This window comes from Actinia tenebrosa, unplaced genomic scaffold (genome assembly GCF_029948245.1).
Source record: "Actinia tenebrosa isolate PJP-AT-01 unplaced genomic scaffold, QUT_ActTen_1.0 PGA_scaffold6__47_contigs__length_16458017, whole genome shotgun sequence".
NCBI lineage: Eukaryota > Metazoa > Cnidaria > Anthozoa > Actiniaria > Actiniidae > Actinia > Actinia tenebrosa.
Window position 1 is genome coordinate 9,688,456 of NW_028292583.1, and position 21,041 is coordinate 9,709,496.

Below are 21,041 nucleotides of genomic sequence, written 5' to 3' on the forward strand. Positions count from 1 at the left end.
TCGAACATTTTTATTTTAATCAAGTCATTATCTAATAATTTATACCAATGATTTAATGATTAATTCCTTCTTGATTGTCTATATAATAATTATCATAATAAATGAGCTATCTCATCACCTTATATATGAAAGATAAATTATACAAAATGAATATGATCAATCCTTATGCCAAATGTATAAGAAATCAATAAGCCATTTGAATAACACGTTTGCATGATGGCGTCATTGACCTCTACTACCAGACTCCCTTGTACACTTTCTTTCGTTTAGTTAATTAGCACCAATAGTCCCCTTCACGGTTCCCTGCGCCATCTTGAAAGGTAGTCATGCCCTTGCATCGAAGCGAGACAAACGATGAGCTTGCAATGATAGAGACCTGTGAATAATTGTCCAAGGTGTTAAAAAAGGTCTCTATCATTGCAAGCTCATCGTTTGTCGGTTCGGTTACCTTTCAAGATGGCGCAGGGAACCGTGAAGGGGACTATTGTCATACTATTCTCATGGGGAATACAATTTTAAATACGAAAAAAAATTGGGGAAGCATCTTGGTAATGGGAGTCAAATGACGCCATCATGCAAACGTCCTATTGGCCTTTTCCAAGTTCTGTACATTAAAGTTCAGTTAAATATTTTCCTGTTTTCTTTAAACTAACGAGAATCTCCAATTCCCTTTATCTTATTCTTTTTTCCATTTTTTCAATTTTCAATCTTATGCAGTGTCCAATATTTACCTATACTGAATATAATCCCTGACTAACACGAAAACACGCAGTTATGTGGAGACACGCAGTTATGTGGCTTTCGACTTCTATCACTTTGATTGGCTGGTTTATATTTTCCTGATTTTTGATTGGTTTAAATTGGAAACCATTTCATAGTCCATTCCCCACTATTTCTACCTCCAACACCTATTCAACCCACTAAAATCCAAACTAATTTTACTGACAAGATATCCTACTAAGTTTTTCTATTAAAAGGCTCGAAGTCTTATTTAGTTTAAAATGACGTCAGCTGTAGCCTGTGTCGTAAGTCTACGTAGCCCATGACGTAAGCCACTGTCATGCAAATGAAAAACTTGAATGGAAAAGATATTGTACCAAAAAATGTGCAAAAGTTTGATCACTTTGATCGGAATTTAACAAAAAATACGATCATGAAAATAGCTTGATCGAAGAACAAGATGAAAGGATTTAAAATATAGAATGGAAATGAGTCTCTTGAACAATGTTGAGTAAAAACGTTGAAAAATACGAAGATAAAAGTTTTAAATACGAAAGATAAACTGAGAAATAATAATATTCAATATTCGCCACATGCTTCAAGAGACGGGGAGAAAATCTTACGTAGAATTCGTAGCCAGTTACTTGCGATACATTCACGTACTACCCAATGATTACTAACCTATTACTTATCACAGTGCAAGTCCTGTATCCTCGTATAGACCCCTTGAAGCACGTCGGAATGTAGCTCAATTTGGAGGACATAACAATGGGTTTCCAATTCTTTCTAGATTGAAATTATTTTGTTTTGTCCTCCAAATTCAGCCCCTTTGACGTCACATGCAAGTGGTCTATTGCGATATGCAAAATTGGGACTACTCCTTCTTCTTTAAATAAACATATTCCTTAGCACGACAGTCTGTTGCGTGACATTTGTCAGTCACGCAAAGTGCAATTGAAGCAAGCATCCCGCAACGACCGTTGAATCCAGCAGGGTCTCTATACTTGCGTGACATGTCCTAGTTGGTGCGCACACATGTGCGCAATGTCACGCATTCAACAACATGTAAAAACTCTTTTCACAAGTTAGTAGAAGAATGCGGCAAAGCATCTGGAGCAATCGTCACAGTTTTCTTTTTGCCGCTTTGTGAGCGGTTAGGCAGCGTGACCACAGGGTGGTTGTAATGATTATAACTTGTCGAGTCTCTCTTGGGGTGCTTATATGTCGAGTAATGATTCGTGTGGTCATTGTTCGTTTTCCCCAAAGTGTGACATGAATATGGGCTGGACGGCAGAGAGCTGTCTCCTCTACCACTATCCAGCTCATCGCCACTGCTAAAGCACTCAGATACTGGTCTAGTCGTAGATATTGGCGGGTATATATCTGCATAGGGCGGTGGGTTGTTCACCCGATGGCTGGGTGATGCATTGACACCTGTTGGACTGGTGGCAAAGGAGCTCTTCAGCGGTAAGGGTTGCGCTTGACCCATCTTTAGATTCTTGGGTTTCTTAATTTCCAGCATCTCGTTCGACGCATACATGTTCACCGTCGCTTGGCTGTACATTTGTTTCGAAGCTTTAATGGCGGCTTCGCGGCTGATTTCAGGTTCTCTGAAGTTGGAATCTCGTTGGAGAGGCGTGCACTTGTGGGTCTTGGTCTCGCCTTGTCTTCGATAACACCGAATGACAACCACCACAATAACTACTACCACCAGCAAGCTTACAATAGAGCACAGGATCACCACGATCAATATGGTTTTCGACGCCAAGAGGCCCCCATTCCCTTCCTGTGTGTCGTATATAGGTACCTTAGAGGGACGAGAGGTCGATTGCAGATACTTTGGAAGAGCGACCACAACCCTTAGCGTGACGTATGCGGTCTTGGACCCTTCTCCCGCATCAGTAGCTTTGATCTTAAGCTCGTAAGAGGGTTCAAATAAATAATCAAAGACAACCAACACGCCACGGTCTTTGTCTAGAATAAATGTCTTATCATCGTTACCAGACTCCAGGGTATATTGAATTCGGCCGTTAGACCCCGTATCGGGATCCGTAGCCCTGACTGTAATGACTTCATCGCCTCGTTTTGCTGTCGAGGGTAGCGACACCTCATGATTGTCGTTTAGACCAATGAAAATAGGCGCGTTGTCGTTCACATCCTCCACGTGAACAAGAACAGTCAAACGCATGTCAATCAAACCATCGGTAACCAAGACAACCAAGGAGTGTGTTGCTACGGATTCACGATCCAGCATTCGAGCGGTTGTTATGAAACCACTTGCGTTATTGATGATGAAATCCTTCCGTGCATCGTTAACGATTTTGAATGAGAGTTTCTTGCCAGGAGACGGGGGGTCCACCACCACACGACCCACTACACTCCCCTTAGGCTGATTCTCCTTGATGGTGAAATTATACTGATACTTTGCGCATAGCACTGTTACCTTGACAACAGCACTGCCGCGCCTCCTTACCCGTCCATTATCCCTGGCTTCGACGACTAAGTCAAAAGATGGCGTGAAGGAACACCATAGTTTTGGAATCACCTTCAGGTTGCCAGTTTTTTTATCGTATTTAAAAAACCTCTCTGGATTGGAGACATTCTTATTTCCCATCCTAAGAGTGTTAATGGAGTACTCCAAGTCCCCTTCTCGATCAGTGTCAGGGTCGTAAGCTGCAATACTGGCGATGTGCGTGCCAGGTTTAACATCATCGACCACCTTCACTTCGTAGACAGATTTAGTAAAGTTGGGCGCGTGTCTGTTCTTGTCTGCGATTCGGAAGAAGATGGGAGAAGTACTGTTTAGTGAAGGTACGCCACTATCTCTGGCGATCAGTTTCATGTCATACCACGCCTTTCTTGATAGATTAAGAGGACGTTGTACTACAAGAAGGTAGTTACTATTGGGAAAGATGGTTTTGATCCGAAAGTCATGTTTGTGGTTGATTAAACGTAAATCTATCATGCTGTTGTTAGGGCTGTCTTTGTCGTTGACCTGGATCGAGGCTACGGCACGCCCTACGGGAATATCCTCGGGGATTCGTCCACTCTCGAGGACGGCCTGTACGGGAAGGGCGATGATTACCGGCTTGTTGTCGTTTTCATCAATCACCTTAAAGATAATAAAAAAATATACGTATTTCAATAAAGTTAGTCACCAAAAACCTAGAAAGCTGTGATCGCTGAGAATCATGGGGAAATATTTCATATTCAACAAGTAAAGCTTTTGACACAAACTGCAGCAGTTGAGGATGCTCAGAGGAGGTTAACTTGCAACTGGTAGAAGATCTCAAGTCCATCAACAGTTATCAAGCGGTTAAAACATGTAAAATGTATCTACCCATAATTCTTGTCGGTCTCAGCTTTCATGTGACTAACTTTATTGAAATGTGTATAAATATAAATAAGCAGGTTTACACATTAATTCTCCACGCGTTGACAGGCCAATCACCAATGCCCAATGGAATTCAAACCCTGTCCCACAAACAACAGTATCTGGTTTAAATTTATAGTACTATTATAAGGATTATGAGACACTATTCCTTTATTTTTAAAGGACAGTAAACAATAGAAACAAATTGTTATAAATTGTCCGAGATCAAGTTTTAAATTCTGAGATATTCTAGATAATTTGTTGAGCTTGTGGAACATAGCGCAAACATTTTAAAAATCCCAGTTTTCATTTTACTTTTTCCGAAAGCCAAAGCAACACTCTACAACTCCCAACTCCGCCGATATTGGGTATATAAACCAGCCCTTGCAGCATCCCTAACGCAGCTGAAGGTAGACGGTAGAATTTTACTCTCTGAGGATTGAATTCCAATGCGCTGTCCACCAACTGGGAATTGATACAAGGGGTCTATCGGGCAATAAGGCGTCCTCTAGATTGTTCCATATTAAAGCACCCTTTTTGTTAGCTATAGATTAGGTTTTGTTTAATAGACCCCTTGCATGTGACGTCAAAGCAGCTCAATTTGGACGACAAAACAAAAGAATTTCAATCTCATGAGAATTGGAAACCTATTGTTATGACCTCCAAATTGTGCTGCATTCCAACGAGCTGCAAGGAGACTAATATTGTCATTTTAATGCTATCTTATTGCTTTTTAAACCAATCATGAAACTTGTTGCAAACGGGGAGAAACGCCCCCTATCGGGTACTTGCCCCCCTATCGGGTACTTGCCACCCTTACCCCACCCCACGGAAAACCGAAGTAAGCGAGTTCCACCTAGGATTAAGCTAGTCGTTACGTGCAAGGATGTAGGCGTGTAGAGACAGATCAAAGCAAAACGACGGAAACACTCGAGAAAAGTTCACAGCGACAACAAACAGACCAAAAAGCGTTAACAAGTGCCATTCAGATGGATTCTTGAAAGCGCTGACCTCGACATCAACTACCGTGCTGTCTACCATTAGAAATCTTTATAATGATGACCAATATTCCACGCTAAACGCGCAGGAATCAATTACGCTCTTTATCTTAAAATACGATCTAAATGGCCTTGTTTTATATACATCTCACACTCGAGTAGTCAGGTAGGGCATACGCCAAGAGGTCGAACGCCAGTGTAAGATGATAATAGCGTTACAGATTCGACATAGATCTTCGACAGTCTGGTCGCAGAAGTTGGAAGAGGGCAGATTCGGATTATCTAAGATATCTTCTGAATACTAAGATTCAAACGAGCCATGAAATGTTTACTAAAAATAATTCTAGATTAAGAAGATAGAAGACAGAATGGCGGCGGTCGAAGACAAATTGGCGCGAGAATGGTCCCCCCCTGAGGGGACAACCGGCTCTAGTCGAAAAGGAAGTGGTTAAAGAGTCAATGCGATGAACCACGAATATAGACCAATGACAAACGCGCACAAAATGCAGCTTAAAGTTACGAAATCAACAGAACTATTAAAATGGAATTTGTTGATGGTTTGCGTACAGAATGTTTTGAGATTCTTCCAGCAACACCAAGTATTTAATGCAAAAACAATTAGAAATGCCATTCGAGAAGGAAAACACATCGAGCCGCCACAAAATGTCGGATGTAATCAAGACATATGGATGGTTGTTTTTACGATTCTGTTTTTTCAATGACAGATTATCTAATTCTAGAATGTAAATAATTCATGCAAACTGACGACTTTAGTGATCTATTGACCGTTAGTTCGAAAATCATGTTGATTGAAGAGAACAGCGTGGAGAGAGACGACACAGAAAAGAGATTTCAACTGGAATAATAATAATAATAAAATTTTGCCTTTAGCTACAAGGCGAGGAGTACAAAAGAACATTTATCCTAAATGATAATGGATTGTTTCCTATGTTATGATTCTGGTATTCAAATAACGTCACTTATGATTATCGTTTGAAAATGATACGATCCATCCATCAGAATGAATAGTACTTCGATTTTTTCACAAAAAAAAACCACAAAGCTTAATCGATATTAGATTTTGCAGCGTTTCTGCAAAGTTGATAGCAGACTCCTTGCTTCAATGAATGGAATTCGTACCAAATGCGAACTCAAGTCAGGAATGGTTTATTTTTGTCACGAAATCAGGCGACGTCTGTCTAAGAGCGAAAGAGGTTGTACTAAACCACTTATATTCCAATATATATATTTTTAAATTTTCTATTTCAAAGAATCAATAGCTTTTTCTTGGTTTAGCATTCCTTTATGAAATACTATAATTTATATTTTGTTTGCCGAGATTTTTTGGGGTTTGTCATAAGATATGCCCTGCGCATGCTACATGGGTTAACGAACGACCTTATTTTACCTTGAATTTCTATTTTCTTTTAATGCAATAATTACTATTTTAAAAATCAAAAAAATTCTGCGAAACACAGAAGCAAAGAAAGTTAGAATAAGCCAGTAGAAAAAACAAGTGCCAAAAGTAACAAGAAATTGGGGAGGGGGGATTCAGGTTTGAAAAACACTTTCAAACAAGATAAAGCAGTATTGAAATCAGGTCAGGGATACATAGCATTATCCTCTTGGGAAGCACTCATGCAAGTTATAAGATGAGCTGTTTATAGAATAAGGAGTGGTTTGTAGAATATTCTAGATCCGAGATGGAAGACAAGGTTACAGGTGTTTATATGAATGAAGAGGTTGGTGATATGAATACACACTTCTTGATTTAGAAAATGCACAAACACATTAGAGAAGATTAAATGAATCGAAATGGATAAATAAACGGCTGGTTGTTTGGTGTTGGCTAATTATTTCTTACATAACTAAGTACAGACTTACTAAATCAACATTAAACATCTACTTGAACAAGATATGAATGGATGGGATGATTCAGGAAATGGATATAGGGCTGTTCAGGATGGATGGATGGGTGGAAGGATGGATGGATGGGTGGGTGGGTGAGTGGATGGATAGATAGATAGATAGATGGGAAGGCTGATCCGGATGGAATGAAGTGAATGGATGGATGGATTTTTGGATGGGTAGGATGATAGAATAGAATGTGGACGAATTGAATAGGATGGGTGAGTAAGAAGGGATCAACAAAGAAATGAATGAATGAATGAATGAATGAAAGAATGAAAGAATGACTGACTCAGTGACTGACTGACTGACTGACTGACTGACTGACTGACTGACTGACTGACTGACTGACTGACTGACTGACTGACTATCTGAAATGAATGAACAATCAAAATAGTGGAATGGTGCGGAGTGCTTGTGTGAAAGCCGACTGAGTTGATGAATGAATGGATGCCGTGACGAATGAATGGATGGCGTGACGAATGAATGGATGCCGTGACGAATGAATGGATGCTGTGACGAATGAATGGATGCCGTGACGAATGAATGGATGCCGTGACGAATGAATTGGATAAAAGAAAAATGAAAAAAATAGGACGTGTGTGAATCGAAATAATTACGTCAATGATCTATACATAAGAGCACTTAATGGATTAATTCATTAATGACCGAATTATGGACGGGGAGACTAATAAGATAAATAGGACAAAGAGCAAACAAGTCCACGGATCGAGCCGATGCTATTTGTTGAACGTTGTGCTTATTCTAACCTCACAAAACATAAATAATTCAGCTACTACAAGATACGTCTTATCTATTCATTCATTACCGAGTTAAAGTGTGGCTTTCTGTACGCGGCTATCGAAAGTCACTTACGAACACTACAGCACAACTAAGCATTATCTAAAAAGCTACCCCATAATTATAACACTACTATCAATAAGAAATATTCACAGGAGACTCAAGCAGCTATGAAATGGAAAAGAATAGCCCGAGCTAAAAAGCTACCCCATAATTATAACACTAACTATCAATAAGAAATATTCACAGGAGACTCAAGCAGCTATGGGAAAAGAATAGCCCGAGCTAAAAAGCTACCCCATAATTATAACACTACTATCAATAAGAAATATTCACAGGAGACTCAAGCAGCTATGAAATGGAAAAAGAATAGCCCGAGCTAAAAAGCTACCCCATAATTATAACACTACTATCAATAAGAAATATTCCCAGGAGACTCAAGCAGCTATGAAATAGAAAAAGGATAGCCCGAGCGTCTAGATGACGGGTTCTATGAAAAGATAACAAATAACAAAGATAGCAAATCGCAAAACGTCCCGACATATCGATAAAGAGACAAGATGTCTGACTTCGTTCTACTTCACGCTAAAATGGACGTTATCGCGGTCAAAGAATTGATATAGTTGAATAGTTTTCTATGGGAATCTATTCTGATAACGCTTGCTTAATGGCCGTAAAAGCAAACAAATTACTAAGAAATAGTTCTATTATAAAAGAATGATTTCCTAATGCGTTTTTTGCAAGTTTTAGACCTGAATCTTACAGGAATACAAGAACAGCCCCTGTAATTATGGCGTTGGTGGTAATTAGGAGTCATGTCAATCGATACATTATAACAGAGCTCTTAATTTAGGTTTCCGTTCGTGTGGAAAGGGTCGATAGCAACAAGTGTCTCGTTTTCATTATCCATAGCTCTCTCAGGCCCTAGATTAAAAGTTTAGCGAAGGATTAGGAGAGCTTGACCTCGTAATAAACTCTGGAAAATTAGATTAAAGTTATATGGAATTAAAAGGATTTCTACTTTGATGTCCAAATCAATAATCTTATTAAGAGGAACGGATATTAATCGCTACAATCCTTAGATTAATAAATTTAAGTCTTATGAAAACAATCTAATGGAAAGTTAGCGAGAAAAAAATACCAAAGAATGATACAGAAGATCTGGAATATTGTTGGAATTGTCCAGACGGTGTGTGTGGTTAAGGCAACAGGTGGTACAAAGCCACACGATCAACGTCATGGTCAAAATAAGTTTTTCACAGCCATGTTGGATGAATTTAACAAAAGAACATGGCCGCCGTCTCTTGGGAATGATCGACAACCAGCAATACCATATCCAGTAGGAAAATTGATAAAACGACGGGAAATTTAAAAATTTCTGGAGAGTTAAGTCCTACTATGGATATAGAATTGGAAGGGAAATTTTTGAGGGATTACCGTGCTGTGCTGAGGGTTTTGTTTTTGGTCGTGTAATTCATTCCACTTGTTGACTGTAGAGCACTCTACGTCAACCCCTTGAAAACCAATTCAAAGATTTTAATGACAGGTTTTTCAACTCTTAAAGTCTTTAAAAAGGAATTTTTAAAGTTTGAAGATAAAAGGATAATAGTTGTGTAACATAGAAGAGGAATTGGAAAATAATTGTGTAACATAGAAGGCGAATATGGAAAATACTTAAAGTGCTACTACGACGAAAATCGCTCAAACTTGGATTCAGCTGAAACTTCCTAAGAATACTCTTTAAAGGTCCAATAATCACTGTATGAAGTGTTTTCTCGATATTCAGTACGAAAGTATGATATTTTTACGATTATTTTTTGGAGTCTGTGACGTCATACACTCAACATCAAACATTGCTACATATATTTCTTTGTATATAAATCCTTAATTTATTTTATTCCTATGAAGCCCAAAGGGTGGCTAATGTGCTTATTTCACATTACTTGTGACTATAATTTATATTTTGGGGTGTTTGGGTATTTCTTTCTCCCTTTACTACTGATATTTTGATCATAAACTACGAAGAAATGTATGGAGCGATGTTCGATGTTGAGTGTATGACGTCACAGACTCCAAAAAATAATCGTAAAAATATCATACTTTCGTACTGAATATCGAGAAAACACTTCATACAGTGATTATTGGACCTTTAAAGAGTATTCTTAGGAAGTTTCAGCTGAATCCAAGTTTGAGCGATTTTCGTCGTAGTAGCACTTTAAAAAATGGCACTTTTGTATCACCTGGGGCTGAGGAAAGTAAAAAAATAAAAAACAAAATATTTTTATAAAATTTTTTTATAAAAAATATATTAATATTATGAAGATTCAAGCAAAGAAAAAAATATGAATAAATTTTACCGACTTTACCGACGCCATTTTGTCTCTGGAAGATTAGTAAACGAGCGAAAAACACCTCGAGATGGCTCGAAAAAAATTAAAACCCCCTCGAAATCATAAACGCTTTTGAAACAAGCTTTAGGGCAACTCCAAAACTCTAACTCTTACACTTGAGGTAATAGTCATGAAGATTACGAGACGATAAAACTTGTACGTGACGCGGGAAATTGGTGGGATTGCCTTTTCTATTAATCAAATGAGACAGAAAGTCTAATTCAAAGACTTTTATTGCTCTGTAGAGACACCAGTCGGTCTGTGAATCGTTAAAAGAGGGATTTGGAAGTTGATCGAGGATAATAATACGGTAGTGGTTCTTTAATTTATTCATAGATTCAAATGGAAAACGAGAGCTGAAAACAACGGGAAAACATGACATCCTGCACGTCACCTTTTGTAGCAAAAGAAGAAGGGAAGGGTGGCAATGGAGTAGGGAAATAAGAAAAAATGGTTTCCAAGAGAGAAAAAGAAAAAAAGAAGAGAAAAGGGAATGGGGGGGGGGAGAAAAATATATGAAATGTTGATACTTCTTACGTAGATGATTTTGAAATAGAAAAAGAAAGGAAGGAAGGAAGAAAGAAAGGAAGAATGAAAGGTTTTATTCGATATGGCACAGCTATGAATTTCAGAGATATCGCAGAGCACTTTTGGCAATGAGGAGCTTGAATCCTCTCGATAAAATCCCTCATAAAAAGGCTTCAAGGGTTAAGAGTGCCTCACAGCATTGACAGGTACTACACTCTTTGTCATCATCATCATCATCATCATCATCACTATCACTCTACCGGGTAAATCCTTCTAGTACTTCTGACATCACTGAGTAAACTGAACGAAAACTACTTAGTAGATTATAATTATGATCAAAATAATATCTAAAACACACACACACAAAAAAAGCTAGTGATAACGAACAAATTCTTCAAGCAGATTAGAAAATCTCAAGCAATCGTATACGTAGAAATATTAAGTTTGGGTAAATTGCACATGTCGAAATGTTACATTTCATATATGGTATTGTTTTGGGCGGGCAAAAGACAGAAAGAAACAACTGATATTGCACACCCTAGTTAGTAATTGGTAATTTTTTTTGTCATTTTGAAGACAAAACAATACTGAATCCCACCGATAAACGCGCTAGGAAGGCACAGTAATTAGAAGCAGAAAACAAAGAAAACGTCAGAAAATATCGATACGATCTTAGAAATGCCAAAAAATCGGTAAAAACCTAGAAATAAGAGATTAGATTTTGATCGATCACATATCTAAAGCATTATAAATGAGTATTATTCATAATTGATTCGACTCATAGTAAAAAAGGGGGAAAAAACCTGAAATAAAATGAATGGAAGATATAAAAATATATAAGTAGAGTGTTCAACAACGAAAAAACTTATAGAAAGACACCATGAAACAGAAAATTTTACCTTCGACACACATAGAAAACTTATTTGTTTTAATCAAAGTATGACTTTGTTCATGATAATAATGACGGGTCTAGCCTCCTGTCTCCTGCATTCAATGACTTGTAAAAATGCATATTTGAGGTGAAAAGAAAGGCTCATCCGGCGACACACTTCTTCAAGAAACTTGACTCTATCTGGTTACTTTACAAAGCGACGCTTTCACGCAGTAAAAAAATAAAAGACTTCCAAATGAAGTTTAGTACGAATAAATTGAAGAATTAAGAATTTCAAATGTCAAAGACTGACAGGGTTTGATATATTTGATAGTCTTAGGGTGAGTGGGTTCATAAGTGCGTCTACTTAAGCCGCTTATGGCTAAAGACCCTGAGATATTACACAAACAAAAAATACCTTAGAAATTGGAAGTTTTAGCTTAAAAGCACGGACCAGAATCGGATTGGCTTTAATAGTAAAGCTATATTAAATATTTTGGCTTCTTTGCATCAAGTAACCGGGTTTTTTCAAAGAGTCTTGGAAACGTTTATTATTTCAAACCGTGGGTTTTCAAATCACAAACTCGAATAATGAAATCTCACCTAAGTGTTTTGAAACAAATTTCACGTCAAAACTGCTCGTTTCACATTTAAGTAATAAAAGCTTCATAAGCAAATCCTTTTTAATGAAGCAGCATTGCCAAAAAAAGCAACAGGTTTTGCGAAAAACTCGCAGAAAATATACCTAATTCAATTTCCTTCAGTGTTTACGACAACTTTTAAATTAAATTCATAGATAATTACATCTTACATTTTCTTGGTTGATATGGTATATAATATTCTATTGTTATGGTTCTTAGAGGCAATAAATCTTGATAAGTCGGCAAAGAAACCTAAAACAATGGCTATTATACGATGTGTGAACTTCATTCCTCGCTAAATAAATATATTCTTGACAAAAAAGAAAAGTCAAAAACACCATGTGTGGTAAATTAAAATTTTCAATTCGACATGACGTACATAACATTATACTAACATTCACCGTTTCTATTTTTTCTATTGTTTTCCAAGAATCTGCAGAATTTTAATCTGAACTACGTAATAAAGTATAAGGTTTCTTTTTATTTAATGACTTTAAGAATTCCGACTTGAGTTGACGTTTTGTAATGACAGTATAAAGTACGATCACTCAATGACAGGGCTCTTCAGTAAAATTTACAAAAAAAAAAAAAAACACACTACGAAAAATATTTTCTTGCTGAAAATATGAAAAGACTAGAAGACAAAGACATGTTTTAGTTAAAACGAGTAGAATTTCTTGTCGTTGAGGAAAATTTTAAAAGGAAAATAAGAGGATATAATGAAATTAATGTTGCATTCCAGTGTCGCCATCGCAAAGCAACAAAAATTTATCTTCCTTTACGTCAGAGTTTTTCTTAGAAAAAATGTCCTACAAAATTAGTTATAGCACGCAGGCCATTAGCTATGTCATCCGTCAGCAAACAAACTCTCTCACTTTATTTTCAAGCAAAAAAGCACCCTTTGTTAGAAGAAAAAGCATAGCAAACAAGCATTCATCAAGCTTTCTCTCAGGCTTTGTGTTTCGTGTCATTTTAGAATGGTTGTAGGTTGGTGTACTTTGCTAATTGAGTGCAAAGTGGATATGGATGGCGGCTAAAAACTGCCTATACGTAAGACGTTGAGCGCTCTAGGAGATCAAGAAATGTTCCTATCAATCCGATAATATCTGAGATTAAAACTATAAAATTCACATAACCTAAGAAAATAGTGAACTTAACTTCAAAATACTAAAATAATTCAATCATTTGAAGAATTTTTTAAAATAAAAACGTTTATGATACAATTCATTATTTTAAACATTCATTTATTTTGATATAAAACCGAAATTTAATTGGACGAATGGTATAAATAATACAGTAAAATGATGAAGAAGTAATTTATACAGCGAAGTGAAGTGACTAGAAATAAGATATGTCAATATAAAGAAGGCAAAAAAGAAGCCAGAAAAATGAAAACATACGAAGATAATTTCAATCGAATAATTTTTTTGGCATTTTTTTGCAGGTGTTTAGAGTCGGCGAGTTTTGTCAGAAAAAAGGATTGTAAAAATCGCCGAAAATAATCCAGTCTTGACGTGTTTTGTAAATTAGGGCATCATATTTTCCGAAAATGCAGCCAAAACAACACATCAAGTATGTAAAATATGTTTTATAGACAAAGTAAATGAAGTGTTGCTAAAGGGCAAAATCGTATAGTGAAACAATGTTTCCCGCGCGCGTTGACTTGAAAAAGCCAAGTTTGTAGTAGCCAAAAAATTCAGCACATACAATAGTAAATAGATTCTTTGTAGAGAAGGGAAGTAGCGAACAATTGGTTCTTTCTACAGCACAAAGGTTTCTGTTCTTTTTAAAGATTTGGAATTAACTGTAAGACAATGAACATGGAATGAATGGCGAGAAAGGTTGAGGAAAAGCCAAATGAGTGTTCTTTGATGTTTGCAGAAACTAAACAATGGTGTAAAGAATCTGAACAAATGTTTAGAGATGGACAGTAATAATAGTACTTTTTCCCTAAACAATAAATTAAGTCTAAGCCACTGAGTAAACGATGCCTAGCAAGATGGTGTTAGGCCCGTCTCTTCCTGGGTTTCATTAGATCCAGGAAAAAAATCTTACGGGGGTGTTTGACGATGAGACATCTTAACAAATGAAATAAGACAGGAACTAAAATCTACGGGGTATCGCTCACAGCTAATGTTTTAAACCATTTCTAAGGCATTCCAATTGTGTGGGTTGAAAAGATTTGTACGAAAGCTCAGAGGGAAGCCCTCAAATGTCGTGTTGAAAATGATGACTAAATCCAAAACTTTTGTCTTCCCTTCGCCTGGATTAATTAAATGAAATCTTCTCTGGTTAAGTCATTAAAAAATCCGAATTAGCAGGTTGATAGAATCATGGTTGGACAATAAACGGACATGTAGGGGAAACTACGAAAAGAGAATTTGGTTTAATGAGAGAAAAAGCCGACGGTTTAGGCTATTAAATGATCATAGAGATAACTTATGGGAATAACTTTTGGATAAATTTAATAAACAACTGACCGGGTGCTTTGTTGAACAAAAGAATCCTTTGTTACTGGGTTAGTGAGAGGAAATCACACAAACGCGTAGCCATTGCATATAGAGAATTAAAATGCAGGGATATCAAGAAGTTGTTGCGAGTGCGTCAACCCACAAATTATCCAAACCGGTTTGATTACGATGCGTTGGTAGTTTGAGAGATAGCGGTGTAGTAGGAGTCTTAGGTAATTTGCGCGCAGTATTTTGGAGTGAGTCCTTAAAGAAAACAAGCAAGCGTGCGCGTTTGAGCGCGGATTTTATTGCTTCTTTCAACACGGTTGTTGTGATTATAAAGCGCTGATGTAATGGATCGCTAACAGTGAAGGGAAACCACGGCCTCAACACCTCTAGACCAGCAGAAATGCCTCTCAACTTCAAAACAAAACGAGCTCAGCGGGAGCTTGAACTTTTAGCCGCAGCGTAATAACAAATCAAACTGCGATTTTTAAAAGTTTGTTTTATAATATTAAAAAGACTCTCCCTCTTACCTCGACTGTTATAGAAGCCATACTTGGGATGCAGTCCGGTCCTAGGTCCCTTGCGCTCACTGATAGAACATATCTGGATCCGGAGTCGTTCTCGTAGTCCAACACCGCGTTAGTCCATACTTCACCAGTGCGCTCATCTATCCTGAATAAGCCATGATATTCTGGAAGAGGGTCTAAGGAATACCGGACAATTCCATTTGTACCAATGTCTTTATCCGTAGCTTCCACGCGCACTACAAATGTTCCATTCGGCATATTTTCACGCACTTTCCCAATGTAATTAAATTTGGTAAATTCTGGGCTATGATCATTGGAGTCCAAGATAGTAATGTTAAGTATCTTAGTAGCAGATCTTGGAAGCGGGGTTCCACCGTCTACTGCAGCTATGACAAGACGGTAGAAATCTTTGGTCTCGCGATCTAGGCGCTTTACATTCACTAGATACAAGTACATGACATTTGCGCTCGGCTTCAAAAGTTTCAAAGCAAACATCCCGTCTTCGTTACCCGTAATTATTCTATAGCTCTGGATTGAATTATTCCCGATATCAGCATCTGTGGCTGGTACAAGTTGGAATCTCGAGTTCAGAGGAGCAGATTCAGAAATGCGTAGCTCTTCGAAGTCCGTAGGAAATTTTGGGTCATTGTCATTGATATCGATCACTCTTACCTCTGTGGGCAAGACGCCGGTGATGCCCATAGAATCATCGCTGAAAACGATTTGAATCTGAAATACATCTCCTCTTGCAGAAGGCGGTAAATTTTCTCGATTCAATACTTGATTTGTCCTTAAAATTCCGGTTTTCTGATCGATTTTAAAAATAGTCTGTGTTGGATCTTGTATTGCAAAACGAATCTTGAAATTTCCCTTGATCAATCGGTTCGGAGGATCGGTTTGAGAAGCATCTCCTACGAAAGCATTGAGCATTTTGTTCTTCTTTAACCTGGAACTTAATTGTTGTAGTTTTTGCTACACTTAGTTGAAGGAGAGTTATTGTGATGAATAATACTATCATGTTTTGGCGGTGAAGAGTTGGAGTAGAGCGTGAAGTGTGTCTTGTAGCGTCAAGCGCATTGAGACGTTCTGCTTCTGTGGTCTGTCGATGACTTGTCCTTTTATTGACATAGGCAGAAACCGTTTCGAATTTGGCTGGAATTCCAGTAATGTAGGCTAACCGCTTGTAAAGAGATTTCACACTTTCTTCTTTGAGTGAGGGTTTCCTTTCGGGCTTTCCTTTCCGTACAGAGCTTGTTGAATATGCGTGTCTACGGAAACACGTCAGATTTAGAGGACGTAAGGCAAATCGCTTATAACCTCACGCCTTCACGATTGAAATTGATCGTAATGACAAACACAGACTGCCCCAGATAGTAGCGTAATGTAAGTCCTTTGTCGGTTAAAATACCTGTTAAGCTCCTTGGATAATACACACGTGAAAGAATACGAGGCTGCGCTCCACACAAAGGAAGATATCAGAGATGAATGGGCTGATGCGATGGCAGTCTCCGACTCACTTGACTCTCCTTGTGAGGTGTTGAACAGTTCATTACAGGGCCAAAATCCCTTGGGAGAATTAAAGGATAATTAGTGTCAAGGATAGCACGGACTCACAGCCAAACACGGCGATGGAGAAATGTTTGTTCAGCTACTAATGGAGCAAATACAAAAACAACGATCTCCTTGTAGTTCTATACAAATGATTCTTAAGAAAATTCCCGGTGTGTTCCGAGTCTTAGAGAGGTGTAATCGAGTTTGTTTTTGTGGTCAAAAAACGCTTGAATGACACCAGCTATTCGAGATGTTTTATAACAAAAAGAATTGACCGCTTTTGACAAGAAAATGAAGGAGTGTTATAACTAAAATTCTTATCTTTGCATGCTCTGTTGGAGCTAGATGAACTCAAACGGAGTCAACCCGCAATGAACAAAACTAAGGCCAACTACTGTATTATGTTCTATGTACGATGAACTCAACTGGTTAATTAACTTACGCAGGCGACAGTACCACCTGTTAAATAATTCATCAATGATACCCATGCACTACATAAAAATTACTCCATTGTGTATAGCATGATTGTTATCTATCAGTACCGTGGTTCATGGACAACTAGTCTCGACGGAGTAATAATGCATTATGCTAGATATTTATAAAGGAAACGAAGCGAATATACAAAGTAGGTCACGTCTTCTGGACTAAGTGACAAAAATTATCTGAAGGCCTTCAGGGGGAGGGCTCTAAAGCATAAGTACTAAGACATCTACGAGTTATTAAGGGATCTAGTTGGTGTAAATACATGCTGTTTTGATGCCGTAGAGTTTAAAAACACATCAAAAACTTAGTAGTTGAATTGCATGACTGGTTCCTAAAATACAAGTAGACGAAGAAAAAATTTTTGAAAGACATATGAATGAAAAATGAATAATGACTTAGCTTTATCTTTCAGCCATTTTCTAATGAAGATTGGAATCAAACCATAGCATTCGTAGTGAAGTGAACCATCATTTTTGTAAACTCAATTAGAATTTAAATTGTTTTTATTTTGCCCGAAAATCGATGTCAGTTTGAAAGCGAATGAAGTCACGAAAGTCACAGCCGTGAAAGAAAAAAAGTGATGGTGTTTTTTAGGGATAAAAATAGACGACTAAATTACTTTGACGCAGGGCCTTTGCTGTGTTGTTCAATAGACAAGTACAAATACATCTAAATAAAAAAACTCAAGAAAATTTGACAGATTTCTTAATGAGGAAGACATTATGTCCACCGGAAATGTTGCAAATGAGATGTTCACTCAACAGGCGACATTGAAATTAACCTAAAACTTATAAAAAAAACAGAACAAACAAATCATTAGACGCAGAAGAACGAGAGGTAATCAAGACTGCGAAATTAGTTATGGCCATAGTACAGGGATTAGGAGAAATTCTTTGCAGGATGCAATTGGAAGGTTTTAAAAAATGAGTTTTGAATGAAAATGAATTTAAAAATTAATTCTCAAAGTGAAAGTAAAAAGACAAAAGAAAAAAATGTAAAGGATTTCATTGATTTTTTTATAACACTTTTCGTATTTGCAAGGATTGGGATAAGGATTTGATGTAATCTCCACTATAATAACGGAAAAAATGCTTTTTTCATAGTAAAAGCCGGAGGAATCAATATTTCAAAAATGGATTTCGTAAAAACCTTTTAAATCATTTTAGAAGTAATTTTAAAAATCAAACCGAAAATTTTTAGGAAAATCCCATCTCTCTTTCTCTCTCTCTTTCTCTCTTTCTTCCTTTCTTTTTTAATGTTCCTTACATTTGACTTAAAAGATTCATTCCTCAAATCGTTGACCTCATTTGAAATTGTCAGTTTGGTGTAAAATACTTTTATCAAGAAAAAGCTCTGTGAAGATATACCATCTATACCATCTCTCTTTTTAATTTCTTTCTTTCTTCTCTCTCTCGCCTTTTATAAAATTTCAATTACAGTCGACTTCGAATAATACGTCTTCAGACCATAATCCTATTTAATGCTGTCAAGTCGCAGCTTATTTTGGCGTGGTTATTGGAAAAAGAACCAAAATTACTTTCTTATTTCCATTATTTTTTTCGGAAATACTTGTTAAGTGTAAATGCATATGACAAGTACAAATTTGTTCGTATGTGCATTTTGTGGTACAATTACCAAGTTATTAATTCATTACCTGCTTTTAAACCTCAAAATCGAAGTAACAACTTGTACAAATACCTTCAAAATCAAGTTGAACTATTTGTTTGGTCTAAAAAACAGGGATTATCCTCGAACCAAGTGAAATTCTAACCACAATTTGTACAAATCTCATCAACTCATTCATATGGTCGTGCGGTCTTTGACTTTCAAAGGGTTGTTCTTGAATAATCATTACAATATTCAAGATAGAAATTAAACTACGATAGGTTTATTAAACTTGAAGATTTTTGCATCGTCGGAATCAGTGCACCGCTTTTTTTATCTAGAAGTAATTTATTTTTTGCCTTGCCTGCTTGCTTGCCTTGTTTCGCCTTTGGCGGTGTATCCCATTTTCTTTCAGAACTAAAGTACTTCCTTAAAGAATATTTTTTCACGGTTTAAAATACTAAAAACAAAATTAGACTCAATTCTTTAGATTTATCTCAAAAATCTTAGAACTTAATATTTATTTTCTAAAATCAAAGCGATGCAAAAACTGATTTCAAATCGGTGGAAACTTATCTCACCTTTGGTCAAAAACAGTTTGATCAAATTTACGTCCAAGTTTATATTTGCATGAGTGAGAATAATCCTCGCTGACAAACATAACAATTGAATTGCACTTTTCTATCAAGTGATAATTCAGTCAACTTATCTTAATCTTTTAAAAGGGCACAGAGACAAAACACCGAAACATTTAGAAAATTATGTCAGCAAGGAAACCAACCTCTGATTCATCGATGATTATTAGGTAAATCTTATTTTTATCCTAATTTAAACTGTCGAAAATAATTTTTTAAAGCAGTCTTTATGTCTGTGGAAAGAATGTATAAAATGAATAAACACTTTGAAAGCTTTTGTCTTTTCTTTTTTTGTGTGTCAATGATGGTCGAGTTGAAAATTTTTTTACGGGTGTTTATCTCACCTAAGCTGTTTCGAAGTTCTATTTTTAAATTCCTTAGGTACAGAAAAAACACTTCCTTGTCAAGCCCATCAATTATAGGGCAAAGGACGTAAAACAGAGATAGGTCATCACCCTAAAACAATATGCGTCAAAGTGATGATTAATATTGAAATCTTATCTCACTCTTCTTGTGTCCAAGCGAAATGAAGAGGCGAAGATAAGAAAGCCATTTCAGTGGCAACAAGAAGTACAAAATCTATTTTAGTCAATGAATGGGAATCGATAGTTTTTCGTACAATGAACAAATTCCATGACTTCCTAATTGTACATCTGGATGTCATGCAAATTGTCACCGATTAAATAAACGAGGAGTTAAAGTTTGCTAATAAAATTATCAACTTGGAGGTAATTCCATTAGTAAGATGGGTATAGTTCAGATTCCTAGAGTTCTCGCTCGTCGCGGGTCAACTAGGTTAACGCCCTTGATGTAATGACTTTATTCTGTTATTATACGAGAATTAGGGAGGTTTTTATTGGCAAATCAGGTGACGTATATTAATTTCTTGGACTTTGCGTAGTGCTTTTAATGTCTGTCTGTCTTTCTTTCTTTCTTTCTTTCTTTCTTTCTTTCTTTCTTCCTCTCTTTCTTTGTATCTTTGTATCTTTGTTTCTCTTCTTCCTTCCTTCCTTCCTTTTCTTTCTTTCTTTCTTTCGTTCTTCTTTTCTTTTCTTTCTTTGTTTCTTTGTTACTTTGTTACTTTCTCGTGACTAGCGTCTCCCTATTGGTCTGTTTGGGTGTCTGTAACCATTAGAAGGTGTCCGTGTGTCTCTGTTTAGGGGTGTCTGTAAAGATCAGAGGGTGTCCGTGTATATTTGTTTATGGGTGTTTGTCACTATTAGAGGGTGTCCACGAGGCTTTGCTTATGGGTGTCTGTAACCAATAGAGGGTGTCCGCGTATATTTATTTATGGGTGTCTGTAACCATTAGAGGGTGTCTGTAACCATTAGAGGTGTCCGTGTGTCTTTGCTTATGGGTGTCTGTAACCATTAGAGGGTGTCTGTAACCATTAGAGGTGTCCGTGTGTCTTTGCTTATGGGTGTCTGTAACCAATAGAGGGTGTCTGCATGTCTTTGCTTATGGGTGTCTGTAACCATTATAGGGTGTCTGCGTGTCTTTGTTTATGGGTGTCTGTAACCATTAGAGATGTCCGTGTGTATTTGCTTATGGGTG

General features: G+C 37.0%; 1 protein-coding gene across 6 annotated transcripts in view; it reads right to left on the reverse strand.

The window, feature by feature from the left end:
- The window catches only part of LOC116304368 (protocadherin-11 X-linked), a 24,905-nt gene continuing 3,864 nt past the window's right edge, over nt 1-21,041 (reverse strand). For 2 of the 6 annotated variants that reach the window (XM_031714093.2, XM_089039033.1), the window contains 2 exons: nt 15,217-16,779; nt 1-3,832 (listed from right to left, as the gene is read on the reverse strand). In XM_031714093.2, coding sequence (XP_031569953.2) covers nt 1,799-3,832; nt 15,217-16,143 — 2,961 coding nt within the window. In that variant the 5' untranslated portion in view covers nt 16,144-16,779 and the 3' untranslated portion in view covers nt 1-1,798. Of the gene's footprint in view, nt 3,833-15,216; nt 17,194-17,223; nt 17,324-21,041 lie in introns of those variants that run through there. The other 4 variants (XM_031714095.2, XM_089039035.1, XM_031714094.2 and 1 more) reach the window with 4 other exon arrangements.